At 45.7% G+C, this 14,297-nt stretch overlaps 1 protein-coding gene across 4 annotated transcripts in view; it reads left to right on the top strand.

The window, feature by feature from the left end:
* The first annotated feature begins 12,947 nt into the window (after positions 1–12,947).
* SCUBE3 (signal peptide, CUB domain and EGF like domain containing 3) overlaps positions 12,948–14,297 on the top strand; it is a 115,069-nt gene continuing 113,719 nt past the window's right edge. For 2 of the 4 annotated variants that reach the window (XM_035123441.2, XM_035123444.2), the window contains exon 1: positions 12,949–13,506. In XM_035123441.2, the coding sequence (XP_034979332.1) occupies positions 13,425–13,506 (82 nt within the window). In that variant the 5' untranslated portion in view covers positions 12,949–13,424. Of the gene's footprint in view, positions 13,507–14,297 lie in introns of all 4 variants that reach the window. The other 2 variants (XM_035123442.2, XM_035123443.2) reach the window with 2 other exon arrangements.

The following is a 14,297-nucleotide window of genomic DNA, read 5'->3' on the forward strand; positions in this document are numbered from 1 at the left end:
AAGCTGGGTGGTGGGCAGGTACAGTGCACCCTTGTAGAAAAGCAGCCCCCTGCGTTCTGCAAAGTCTGTTGCCTGCTCCCCCCCCCTTCTCAGTTCTCTGAAGATGCGGTTGGCAAATTCATCCGCTGCCGTCAGTGCTGTGAGTTCCGCCTCGCTCACCACTGCTGCCCCGCAGGACCATGCTGACGGGGGGAAAATGTGCCTGGGTGCCGGTGGCGCCTCCTCCTCCATGTACTCTGGCTTGCGGGAGAGGGCATCCGCCCTGACATTCTGCTCTCCCGGGATGTAGTGTATGGAGAAGTTGAAGTTCGAGAAGAACTCTGCCCACCGTATCTGCCGCTGGTTGAGCACCCTGGCAGTTCTCCAGAACTCCAGGTTCTTGTGGTCTGTGCACACCTGGATGGGGTGCTTGGCGCCCACCAGGAAGTGTCTCCAGTGCTGGAACGCAGTGTGGATCGCAAGAAGTTCCCGATCAAACACCGTGTAGTTTCGCTCTGGCTGGGTCAACTTCCTGGAGAAGAAGGCACAGGGTCTCCACTCTCTGTTGGCGTCCAGTTGCAACAAAATGGCGCCCACAGCTTTATCAGAAGCATCTGTCTCCACGCGTAGGGGCGCGTCCTGAACCACGTGGAACAGGTTCTGGTCGGAGGCGAACACCCTCTTGAGGCTTTCAAACGCTGCTTGCGCCTCTGGTGTCCACCTGAACTTCTGCTTGCCTCTCAGGCAGTCAGTGATGGGAGCCGTAACGCGAGAGAAGTTCTTGATGAACTTCCTGTAGAAGTTGGCGAAGCCTAGTAGGCGTTGGGCATCTTTGCGCGTCCTGGGGCTGTGCCAGTCCAGGATGGCCTGCACCTTGTCCTTGTCCATCGCCAGCCCCTTGTCTGACAGCTTGTAGCCCAGGAAGTCCACCTCCTTGGTGTGAAACTTGCACTTCTCCAGCTTCACATACAGGTGGTTCTCCTTCAGGCGCTGCAACACCTCCCTGACATCTTTCACATGCTGCACTGGGTCATCGGAATAGATAAGGATGTCATCCAGGAAGACCAAGCATTTCCTGAAGAGGAGGGACCCCAGGACGTGGTGCATGAAGGCCTGGAAGCATGCTGAGCCCCCTTGCAACCCGAAGGGCATCACCAGATATTCAAAAGAGCCCAGAGGCGTGAACATCGTGGTTTTCCATTCATCGCCTTCCCGGATCCTGATCAAGTTGTACGCCCCCCTCAGGTCTAGCTTGGTGAAAATCTTGCCCCTGCGTGCCGCTGTCAGGAGATCATCCACTCTGGGCATGGGGAAAGCCACTGGCTCTGTTACTGAATTCAGCCGTCTAAAATCCACCACAAGACGGCGCTGTTGCGTGTCTTTCTTGTCCACCCAGAAGACTGGGCTGCCCCCTGCTGCCTTGCTTTCTCTGATGAACCCCCGCTTGAGGTTCTTGTCGATGAAAGCGCGCAGATCCTCCAGTTCCTGGTCTGACATGGCGTACAGCTTGGCTGGGGGTATAGTTGCCCCTGGCACCAGGTTGATCTGGCAGTCAAAAGGCCTGTGGGGGGGTAGGTGGTCGGACTCCGCTTCGCTGAAGACCTCCTGCAGGTCCCAGTACGGCTTGGGTATCGCCTCACCCCCTTTGATGTGCATGGTGGCCACCGTGGCTATCGGAGGCCCCTCCCCTGGTTGGTGCTGCATGCAATGTTCCAGGCAAAAGTCCGATCCAAAAGTGATGCATCTCTGGTGCCAACTGATGGAGGGGTCGTGGCGCGCCAGCCAGCTCATGCCCAAGACGATGGGGGGGTCTGAGATGGTTGTGACGTTGAATGCCAGTGTCTCTGAGTGCCTTTCCACCGTCATTCTCATGGGGGGGGGTTTGATGAGTGATGGCCCCTCCCAGCAGCTCTCTGCCGTCAATGGTTGCCACGTGCAGGGGAAAATCCAGCTGCAGAAGCTGGATCTGGTGCTCTTCTGCAAAGTTTCTCGAGAAGAAGTTGGCTGAGGCACCACTGTCAATTAGGGCGAGGACCGTCAGGGGATAGCCATTTGGGAGCGTGAGCGTCACTTCTAGAACCACTCCTGCTCTGGGAGGGGTGGGCTGGCTCTGCTCCTCTCTGTGCGGGTGGGTGGGCTGGGGCTGTTGTCTGCTGACTGTGCCTGGCTGCTGCCCCTTGTCTCCTGCAGCCAGGCTTTCCCGTTTCCCTGCTGTGGTGCTGCGTCAGTGGGGGAGGGCACAACCGTTCCCGCCTTTCCTTGCCACTCCCTGCGATGTGGGCAGTCTCTGACGAGATGCTGGGGGGAATTGCAGAGAAAGCAATTCCCACCCCTTCCCTCCTTGCGTCTTGGCGCCGCTGGGGTTTGAAAAGCCCGCGCGCGCGCGCTATCAATCTGCATGGGTTCCTGGTCCTGACTGGCCCCAGGCGTGGCTTGAAAGGGTTGTTGGGGGAGTGGCTTCTCCTGCGACCGTGGGAACCAAGCCCGCTTTGCGCGCGTTGCTTGCTTGTCGCTCCACCGGGATTCCTGTCTCACCCCCACCGCCAGAGCCGCTTTGCTCAGCTGATCCATATTACTGGGCTTTGGACCTCTCGAGAGCTCATCCTTCACCTCCTCATGCAACCCCAAGTAGAACGCCGCTTGCATTGGGGGTGACTCTAGTTCCCACCCCAATCTGTGCACCAGCATGGTGAATTTCGCCCAATACGCGCGAACTGTCATATTTCCTTGGCGTAAATTATGAAGTTCCTCCTTAGTCTGGTCCATATGACTATCGGACGAATACATCGTTTTCAAACCTTCTAGAAATAGTTTGACATTCTTCATGCAAGGATTCTTTGTTGCGATTAACGGTCTTAGCCACTCCCTGGCTGCCCCGGTAAGGTGCTCCACAATAAACGCTACCCTGTGCTCATCATCAGGGAACTCAGCGTGGTGCAGCTCAAGAGCATACACAATCTCAGTCTCAAAGCCCTGATATTCCCTCGGGTCTCCATTGAACTTGCTTACTAGCGTCCCGGCTCTCCTTCCTGGCAGCACTTGGACTTGGGGTGCCCCTCCCGCCTTGTTTTTCTCTGCATCCAGCTTGTTTTGGAGGTCTACCGCCACCGCCCTTAATTCCTGCTCTCTTTCCTGTATCGCTCTCACCTGTTCCGCAAGTTGTAGCCGGTCGTCCTGGACCTTCTTAGTCTCTTCTTTAGCTGCCTTCAATTCCCCCTGCGCCTGCAGCGACAGCTGCTGCAGTTCTTGCTGGGCTTGCTCCGCGATCTGCCGCCATCTCTCCGCCTCTGACACGCTCATCCCGGCAACTCCAAAGTAGCCCAGAAAGGATTAGGAGGTTGCTGTCACAGTGGCCGGAGTGGACTACTTCAGAGTAACGACGCTACGCAGCTCTGCATTTTATTCTTTTATTGGTGCTGCGTATTTACAGTGCTGAGGTCATTGCTATTTACACGGAGTGATGTGATCAGTCGGTTTCAGAACCTCCTAATGGCTTTTGGCGCGTCTTTCTCCAACACAAAAGCTTTGGCAGACCCATCCTCTTTCCCCTCCTCTTTCTGCGTAGTTCCGGAGTTGGGGGGATGGGTCTCCCCCCCTTATTCACCCCTTCCTGTCCCACCTGGGACCCTGGCTCCTCTACCTTGCCTGAGCCTCGGACACGACTTCCTGCTTCCCCACTGGAATCGGAACTCTCTCTGCTTCCCCCTGTGCTCGGTGATTGGCTTGAACTCAGGAGGGGAGGGACTTCGCGATATCCCCTGTCCCTCACATTGACCAATAGAATCTCTTTCAATTTTGATGTTTTAGGTTCGAATCCTATTTTTTTATCTAATTGTAATCTTTGATTTATTTGAAAATATTGTAACCATGAGGTCAAATAATTTTTTATTTCCGAATAATCTTTCAACTTCAATACTCCTTCTCTTTCTTCCAAAATTTCTTTATAAGTGGGCCAGGTATTTTCCATATTTGTTCTTCTGACTGCGACTATTTCTAATGGTGAGACCCACCAAGGGGTCTTAGGTTCGAAATATCTTTTGTACTTTTGCCATACTGAGAATAGGGATTTTCTAATTAAATTAAACATAAAGATATTCCTGTTACTTATCTTATCTTTCATTAAATAAAAATGCCATCCAAATGGCAGCCCTTGGCCTTCCAGGTCCAGGAGGTCCGAATTCTTAAGCTCTATCCATTCTTTAATCCAAGTGATGGCTGCAGCGTCGTGATAGGTTTCAAGATCTGGTAGGCCGAAGCCTCCCCTGTTTCTATGATCAATCATAATTGTATAGTTAACCCTCGGCCTTTTCCCATTCCAAATAAATCTTACCAAATCTTTTCTCCATTCTCTGAAAATTTTTTCTCTTCCTAAGATTGGGAGGTTTTGAAAAAGGAAGTTCATTTTTGGAATCACACACATTTTTATCAGTGAAATTCGCCCCATAATTGATAATTTAAGTTTACTCCATATTTCAAAATTTTTCTTTATCTTTTTCCAAATTTCTTTATAATTTTCTTGCACCAGGTCTATCCCTTTGATCGTTGTATGAATGCCTAGATATTTTAACCGTTTATCAATTTTTAGGCCTGTTTTTTCACGGAGCTCCTGCATCTCTTTGTTTTCCAAATTTTTCACCAACATCTTGGTTTTCTCATAATTTATTTTCAAGCCTGCTAGTTTGCCATATTCTTTAATTTTTTCTAAAGCTGCGGGAATGCTTTGAATAGGGTCTTCTGTAGTTATTATAATGTCATCTGCGAAAGCCTTTACTTTAAACTTTTTTTTCCCAATTACTATTCCTCTAATATTTTCTTCCTCTCTTAAATTTTTTAATAAAATTTCCAATGTTAATATGAAGAGAATAGGCGACAGAGGGCAACCTTGTCTGGTGCCTCTCTCTATATTTATTTTTTTAGTTGATCTTCCGTTTATTAAGATAGTGGCTTCCTGCTTCTTATATATAGCTTTTATTGCACTTTCTAAATATTCTCCCATTTTTAATTTTTCAATTGTTTTTATCATAAACCTCCAGGAGACTCTATCAAATGCCTTCTCCGCATCAATGGCCAGGAGGGCTGCACCTTTATCTCTCCTGTTCTCGAGGCATTCCAGGATATTCACTATACTTCTAATATTATCTTTAGCAAATCTTCCTTTTACAAAACCGGCCTGATCTTTGTGTATTAGGTCTTCCAATATAGTATTCAGTCTATTAGCGATGATTTTGGTAAAGATTTTATAATCACTATTTAATAGTGAGATTGGTCTATACTTGTCTGGCAAGTCTGCCTCTGTTTTTGATTTTGGTATTAGTATAATTTGAGCTTCTCCCCAGGTTTTGGGGGTAATTCCTTTTGTCAATATATTATTCGTTAGATCCTTGAATGGGGCTAACAAAATTTCTTGGAAGGTTTTATAATATTCTATTGGGAAACTGTCCGGTCCCGGAGCTTTACCTTTTTTCATAGATTTTATTGACTCTCCTATTTCGAGGGGTGTTATTTCTCTATTCAAAGATCTTATTTTTTCCAATGGGATTTGCGGCAACTGATATTTTTTGAAGAACTCATCTATTTCTTGATCATTTATCTCTTCTTTTTTATATAATGTTTCAAAAAATTTCTGAAATATTTTCATGATCTCTTCTGATTTATCAAAAAATTTATCGCCTGATTTGATCCTATTTACCGTGTTTCTCACATTTTAAGACATGTCTTATATTTATTTTTACTCAAGAAAATAAGCCTATGGCTTATTTTCGGGGGGTGTCTTATTTTATTTCTTTTACTAACCGGTAAGTTGCTGCTGCTGCTCAAGCACCGACAAAGCGCCCAGCAGCGTGCGCCGCATGGAGCCCCGAGCCAGCGGGACCCGCTGAAGCGCCGACAAAGCTCCCGGCAGCGCTGCGCAGAGCGCCCTGAGCCGCAGGAGGAGCACCGTGGCTCTCGGCCTCTCCGCCGTCCTGTTCCTGTTTCCGCCGCAGGCGCCGCCGCCTCCTGCTCCCTCCCGGGGCGTCCCAGGCTTTGTCCGCTCGGCAGTGCTCCATGCAAAGCCAGGGGCGAGCGCAATTCCACCAGGAGGTTCCTCCGCGGCACCCGTAGAGACCATAGAGGAAAGGCGCGCGGCAGACACACCACTTCCAACTTCCGTTACCCTCACCCACTCCTGCTGCGGCTCGGGGCGCTCTGCGCAGCGCTGCCGGGAGCTTTGTCGGCGCTTCAGCGGGTCCCGTGCCAAGGGGAAAGGAAGGGAGGAGGGGAGAGAGAGCGGGCAGAAAGGGAGGAGGGGAATAATCGCTGGCGCTACACGGCGAAAGAGAAAGGCAAGTTATGGCTCCAGGTGGAGTGACTGTCCCGAGATAATTGGAAAACAATCCTGCACTGTGTGAGCGTTTCTGCAGACCACGAGGCGCTGCTTGGCCCTTCCAGTTTGCTGCTGCTGCACGCCACAAACAGCGGAGGGTGAAAGGAGCAGCGCCGGGTAGCCAGAGTAACCTCCACCACCCCACAGCCATAACGTTTCCCAGCACAGGATGATTGAGGCTTTGTCGGCGCTTCAGCTGGGTCCCGCTGGCTCGGGGCTCCACACGGCGCACGCTGCTGGGTATTTTGGCGAGGCCCTCCAGAACTGCACTTACGGTAGCACTACGGCTTATTTTCGGGGTATGTCTTATATTTTTTCAAAGCATGAAAATCGTGCCATGGCTTATTTTATAGGGATGTCTTAAAATATGAGAAACACGGTATTATTCTTTCATTTCTCCTTTTTTTAATTTGCCAGGTCAATAATTTATTCGGCTTGTTTGCCCATTCAAAATTCCTGTATTTCCATATTTGTAATTGTCTTTCTAACTCCTGATCAATTATTCTTTCAAATTCTGATCTTAAAATTTTCAATTCTAATTCTATCTGCTTATCAAATTTGGTATTTTGATATTTTTTCCTTTCTCTTAATTTCTTGCAAGAGATTTTCTTTTTTTGACCTCTCTGATTTCCTCAATATTGCGCTCTGCTGGATAAAATACCCTCGCATAAACGCCTTCCCCGCATCCCAAACTGTAGCTAAGTCCACCTCACCGTTATTATTCAATTCTAATAATTCTTTAAATTTCTTATTTGCTTCTTTTATTATTTTTGGATCTTTTAACATAAATACGTTTAACCTCCAATTAACTTCTTTTTTTCCTTCTTTTAGGATCATGGTTACTGGGTTGTGATCTGATATAATTTTGGGATCGATTTCTGCCTTTTGTACTCTTAATGCTAATTCTTTAGATATCCATATCATATCGATTCTACTAGCTGTCTGATGGCGTGCTGATATATGGGTAAATTCTTTTTTTATGGGATTCTTATATCTCCAAGCGTCCAATAGGTTATAATTTCTTGTCAATTCCATAAATTTTTTTGGTAATTTTTTAACTCTTTTCCTATATTTGTTCCCGTTCTTATCAAATTCTGGATCAATAATCCCGTTCATATCTCCCATTATTATATATTTGCCATCAATCTGATTCATTAGCTGAGCTTCCAATTTTTCCAGGAAAGCTATCTTGCTCCCATTAGGGGCGTATAGGCCCACCCAAACCCATTTCTCGCCTTCGATTATTGTTTTCACTATCACTATTCTCCCTTCCTCATCTGCCCATAAAAGTTCTGGATTCCATTTTTCTTTGATATAAAGCACCACCCCTTTTTTTTTTCTTTCATCTGCCGCGACGAATTCCTTCCCCAATTTCTCATTTTTTAATACCCTTACATGTTTTTTGTTTATATGTGTTTCTTGAATACATATTACATCAAAGTTTTGCTTTTTTAGTAGATGTCCCATCCTGTTCCGTTTCTTTTTATTATTCAAACCATTTAAATTCCATGATATAATTTTTAGATTCATATTTACTTTATTGAAATTTCCTGTAAAATTTATTTCTAAAAGGAAAAAGGAAAAGGAAAAGGGGAAAAGAGAAAAAACTAAACTAAAAAGAAAAAGAAAAGAAAGGGGGGGGAAAGGAGGCGGAGAATCAATAAGAAAAGGAATAGGGGGTGGGAAAGAAGGGGAGGGAATGGAAGGGAAGAAAAAAAGAAACAGGGGGGGGGAGAAAAAAAAGAAAAAAAAAGAAAAGGGGAAAAAAAGGAAGGAAAAACTCAAAGGAATTAATATTCAATTAACTATGCTAAGCAGTTGCAAGAGAAAACAAAGCTAAATTATTTCTTACACAGTGATCTTTAGGGGGATAGGTGAAAGGGTGAAAGGTTTGAGAGGTGGAAAGTGGGAAGCGAACTATATAGTAAAAGAACTGTATACTGAAAGAAAAAAAGGAAAAATAATCTAGGTAGGAGACTCAAATTGCTCCTGTATCTATTTAGTCAGAGTTGGTATAACCAATGTATATATTTACACTTAGCCATGTCAAACCAACTGTCTTTCATTCTTCTGTTTCTCCTTCCTCTCTTTCCTCCTCCCTCTGCTCCTCCCCTTCCCCCTCCTCTCCACTCAGGTGTTCATCCTCTTCTTCAATGTTTGTCTCGGCTAGCTGTTCTGTAATTGATTTTGCTTTATCTCCTCCCAGTTCTTGGGAGTATGTCCTGAAAAATCTATCTGCCGCTTCTTGGGTGTCAAATTTCCTCCATCTCCCTTTAAAGGCGAAGGCCATGCCTTCCGGATATGCCCATTTAAAAAAAATTCTTTTCGCTCTCAATGCTTTAGCTAAGAAGTGATATTTTTTTCTCTTGTGCACCAGTCTCGGGGGAATCTCCTTCAGTATGATTATCTCAGTTTTGTCCATAACAAACTTCTTTTTCCCCTTGGTTCTTAAGATCTTGTTCCGTATCCACATAGTAGTAAAAGACACCAGGCAGTCTCCAGGCCAGTTATTGGCCTTAGCTTTTTTGGAGTTAATCCTGAAGATTTCATCCACGCGTGCCTCAATTTCCCGTTCCTCCATCTCTAACCACCTCGCCAGAGCCGTTATTATTCTTTTTTCGATGTCCTCGTTTGCCACCTCCGGGATATTGCGGAATCTCAATATCTTCTCCCTCATTTTCATCTGAAGCATAGCAAGGGCGTCCAGAGATGCTTCTAAAGTTGCTTTTTGCTCATCCAAAACTTTCTTTATATTTTCTGTTTCTTTCTTCCCCTCCCTCTTTTCTTTCGTGAAATTCTTCAATGAATTTTCGAGGGTTTGATTTTTATTTTGCATCTCTTGAATTGTTTCTTCTGTCTTGCTAGAGGCTTCTTCCATTTTGGTTAATTGGTCTCTGATTTCCTGTTTATCCTTATCGTTGGCCTCCAAGTTTTCTTCAATTTTGCCAACTTTGTCTTCCAGGCTTATAAGTCTCTCATTCATATCCTTCTTCATTTCTGTAAGGTCCTGCTTTATTTCACCAATATCACTCTTTAGGCTTAGGATCAATTCTCTGAGGTCCATCTCGTGTTCAGCTTGGGATGTTCGTCTCTGGGAGGTGCTAGCTGTATTTGGTCTCTTTGCTCTTTCTCTATCTCCCATCTTTTTCGCTTCACCACCTTAGTTGCTATTTAGTTATTCAATTTACAGACAGTAACACTCTTGTTTCAGTTTTTTTTTAAAAAAGAGAAGCAGTAAATGTCTGTATTTTCTGTAGTGTCCACCTGGTGTCACCATGTAACAGTTTAAAGTTACTTTTTTGCCCCCTTTCAATCTTTCTCTTCCTCAATCCTATGCACTGCAAACGTCACTTCTGGCTTCTTTGTTTCTCTGCCTGCTTAGTCATAGTTATTAATGTAGCGTCGCCATTTTCTTTTACACTTTTCAGCTTGTAAGATTTATTAAAAGTTATTCCCAATTACGCACTTAACAGTCCAACCTCAGAACAAACGCAGTGTCTGTCTCTCTTTCTCTCAGGAGATCTCCTTTAGTTCTTGTTTACACCATCAAACATTGGTTCTATCTTTTATTGTGTGAAGTTTACGATTGTCGGAGCCCAGACAGGTCCTATTAAAAGTGATTTCTTGCTTCCCCACTTTAAAAATTCTCTTTGTCTCTCCCCTGACGGCGTCACTTGCACACGCGAATTTCTTCACTCTGTTCCTTCCCGCTCCCCCGCTCTCCCTTAGAACACACCCAGAGACAGAACCGATTTGCGGGGGGGGGGATTCTTCGCTATTTTCTTAGATCTCAATTGTTATTTCACGCCCGGGGTAGTCGTAGGGGTTATTTTTTTAAAAAAGGGTTTTTACCGTCATGAGCGCTGCTGGTTTCGGCTTGCGCTGGGAAAGTTTCCTGTCGCAGTTTCCAGGTCTCTCCCCCTCCTTCTACTGGTTACGAAGGTGTCCGGGAGATCTTTGTGAGAAAGCCGCCGACTTATTGGGTGGGGATCGCCTCCCCAACCCTTTTCGGGGGGTTGCTTTGCCTCGCAGACCCCCCCTTTACCCAGCTAAAAGACGGGAGTTGCAGAGCTCCCTTTTTCGCCAGCTCGCGCTCCGCGGTTCCAACCGGAAGTCCGTGTCTTATAGTTAAAACTGCCACTTTTATTTTGAAACTTTCCAAATCTCTTTAATCATGACCAACTGAAATGTTGACTCACGTCAAAAAGGATACTGCAGAGTTGGAAAAGATTCAGGAAAAGGCAACCTAAATGATCAAAGGGATGGAGGGCAACTTCCCTGTGAGAAAAAGGTTGCAGCATTGGGGAGTTTTTAGTTTAGAGAAAAGGTGAGTGAGAGGAGACATGATCGGAGTTTATAAAATGATGCATGGCATAGAGAAAGCAAATGGTGAAAACATATTCTCCCTCTCTCATGACGTTAGTATGAAGCTGAATGTTGGAAGATTCAAGACAGATAAAAGAAAGCACTTCTTCACACAGATAAGCTATGGCACATGCTCCCACAGGAGGCTGTGATGGCCACTAACTTGGGTAGCTTTAAAAGAGGCTTGGGCAAATTCATGGAGGACAAGGTTAGCATCAGTTACTAGCCGCTATGGCTATGCTCTGCCTTCCATAGTCAGAGGCAACATACTTCTGAATACTAGATCCTGGAACCCTCAATCTTGTGTCCTGGATTCAAGTAGGTAGCCGTGTTGGTCTGGCACAGTTGAAATAAATAAATAAAATTAAAAAGTTGTCAAGTAGCACCTTAGAGACTAAGTAAGTTTGTTCAGTATAAGCTTTCATGTGCATGCACACTTCAGATATACTGAAACAGAAGTCACCAGACCCTTATATATAGTGGGAGGGTAGGGTGGGGTTTTTTTCAGAAGGGTAGGAGATGGGTGATTGACTTAATGGGTATGGTAAACCTGTTGATGACAAAAAATAGCTTTACCATATGTAATGAGACAAGAATCCAATATCTCTATTCAGACCAGGTCTCTCCATAGTTTTCAGTTTAGTAATAAGTTGTAATTCAGCAACTTCTCTTTCAAGTCTATTTCTGAAATTATTTTGTAACAAGACAGCTGCTTTGAGATCCTGTATTGAATGTCCTGGAAGATTGAAGTGTTCTCCTACTGGTTTTTCTGTCTTGTGATTCATAAAGAAGTGTGCATGCACACGAAAGCTCATACCAATGACAAACTTAGTTGGTCTCTAAGGTGCTACTGGAAGGATTTTTTAAAATTTTGTTTCGACTACCGCAGACCAACACGGCTACCTACCTGTAACTACACTTTTTTGTGGTTCAGAAAGTGATTGCGAAATCCACTGAAAAGTGGATGAACAAATGATTAATGGGGAGATGTATAACCCAGTGCAAGCAAACGGAGCACAATTCAGGATTAATGCTCATTGACCTATAGCCACCCTACAAAGAAATTAGAATGCTCAATAAAGACTGGATATAGCCTAACTTCCACATAAGCTTTGTGCAAGCAAATCAGGATGAATGCTCAAGGAGCAGGTCTGGAGAAGCCCACTGAAAAAGCAGATCTGGACAGGTCTGTGAGTTCAGTCCTGATATTGCAGACAAATTCCTGGGCTGAACATCTACTCAAAGGCAAAAAATGTTTCTTGCTTCTAAAAGCATGTCGCGTCCCCCATCACCACCACACACACCATTTTTCACCTGGATTCACCTGGTGGATCTCCCAGTTCAGGTAGATCCCACAAGCCTGAAGTCTGCCCAGCTCAGTGCTAGAGCATGGGAAATAGAACACCGGTTGCTGCCGGACTTTTCTATATGTAACTCTTGGGCTCCAAGACAGCAATGATCGTTCTTTAAAAGCAATACCGGTAGTAACAAATCGTTTGACTAATGAGGGATTGCAAATCACGGCCGGTCCAGAAGGACGCACGAGGAATGGGATGGTGACCTTCCTTCAGGAGGGAAATCCCCTCCCACGGGGGTATTCCTGGAGGAGTTTAGTAGAACATGGCAAAGACTTTTTATCGAGCGTTTTTGTTTTGTTTTTTTAAAAATATTTCTGCCTCCTCGCAATCCCACCCTTCCCCCTCCGCTTAGCCGAATTGGGGTGGGGGGGGGAGCGAGAGAGTGAGAGAGCCCAAGGCTCTTTGATCTGGAGTTTGCATTGATCCGAGAGCACGTCCCTTGCCTTCAGCCTAGGCACACCAAAAAAGTAAAAAGAGAGAGAGAAGGAGGGGGGACTAAAGTGTTGCAGGTCATGGCATCTGCAAGCTGGTTTCTCGCCCCCTCCCTCTCCTTCCCTTCTTAATTCTCTTTTCTGAGCACAATCCCCCTTTCTCATGCCCCTCCCTTCTTTCCTCCCGAGCCGGGCAAAGTAGGGGGAAGAGCCTGCGAAGGGAGCTTGTTGGGTCTGGAGCTCGCACGGGAGTTTGCATTGATCCATTGATTGCACATGGTCTCTCGCCTGACCTCCTTGCTCCCAGGGAAGCGGTCTCCATGGCTACTGGCCCGACTCCCCCAGTGGCAGACTGTAAATTCCTGCAGGCAGAGCTGAGCGCAGCCCGGGCGGGTGGGAGGGAGTGAGGCAGGAGCAGCAGCAGGCGAAGGCAAATAGAAAGAAAGGGAGAGGGAGAGGGAGGGAGGGAGAGAAAGGGGTGGGGGGAAAGGGCGTTGCTTGGATGGACCTTTCACAGGTCCCCAGCACTAGAGAGCAAGGCACTCTGTGGCTTTTTAAAATCTCTCCCCCTCTTTAACCAAACTGGAGCTGGCTGGGATTCATTCTTCCAAAAGGAAGCAGCTGAAGGGAGGAGGACGATCAAGTCCACTTAAAAAGATACCGCGGCGGGTCTGCCTTCCTACTTAAAGTAGCATCAGGGAAACCCAACGGAATCCTGAGCAGATTTGGCCATCCTTTTCTCCTAAAGCGCTTTCTCCAGTATACACCACCAGGAAAGAGTAGACCTTTCTCTCCCTCTCTCTCTCCCTCTCCCTCTCTCTTCTTGGCTTAAAGTTTGCATTCGCTCAGTGCGTTGTTTGAAAGCATCAGAGAAGGACCCCCCCCCTCTTCCTGGCCCGACCTTTCTGCATATACAAGCCAATTGTAATGGGGGCCGTGGAGATTGTTGGATTGTACACGCTTTCCTTTCTCCTGTACTCTGGCAACACCATGGCTAAAGCCAGTCAAGGTAAGAAGAATCTCTCCCCCCTCCCCTTCCTATTACCCCAACTGTGTTTGTATGCATCGTCCCCCGATTTTTAACCCTTTAGTCAGCCAGTGAGATTGGCAAGCATTAGCAAAATACCTAATTTGATGCAGACCTTTTACTGCCACCCTTTGAACTTTTAGTAGCTGTGTTTTGTCGGAGATGCTGTTCAAATTGCTGTTTAGTTGTGGGTGTGTGGATATTGCAAAAAGTTTCACTCCTCCCATGAGCTAGAAAGGAGATCATTATCTGTAACCCCTTCCCTGGTTCCTCTTATCTGTTATGGGATCAATAATGGTTTTATAAATAATTACCTGTGAAATATTGATGAGACATGCACGTGCGTGATTATCTTTGTTGAATCCAATGAGTTATTGTACACTGCGCAAATATAGCTTGAGAGATAGACACAGATATTTGGAGCAGAGACATATTTTGCATGTGTCTACCTGCAAATAGCCTGATTACTTTGTAGTCTCTCCGCATGAAAAAAACAGATGCACACATATAGCCTATCTCTTTATAGTTTTCCTGTTGCTGTAATAGTAGCATATCGCCTCCAGATGAAATTGAACCAACACCATGTAATGGAAATAGGAGAGTGATCTGGAGATGTTTTAAACAACTCCACCATATAAGTATTAGGTGATATGACAATATATTAGCCATGTGGCTTGTACGTCTTCCCTTTCTCCTAAAAAGTTTTTTTTTTTTGAGGGGGAAGCACACTCAAGGTTACTGTGACATCTCTTTAGAAGTATATTTTTTTTAAT

Source organism: Zootoca vivipara, chromosome 7, assembly GCF_963506605.1.
Source record: "Zootoca vivipara chromosome 7, rZooViv1.1, whole genome shotgun sequence".
NCBI classification, from domain to species: Eukaryota; Metazoa; Chordata; class Lepidosauria; order Squamata; family Lacertidae; genus Zootoca; species Zootoca vivipara.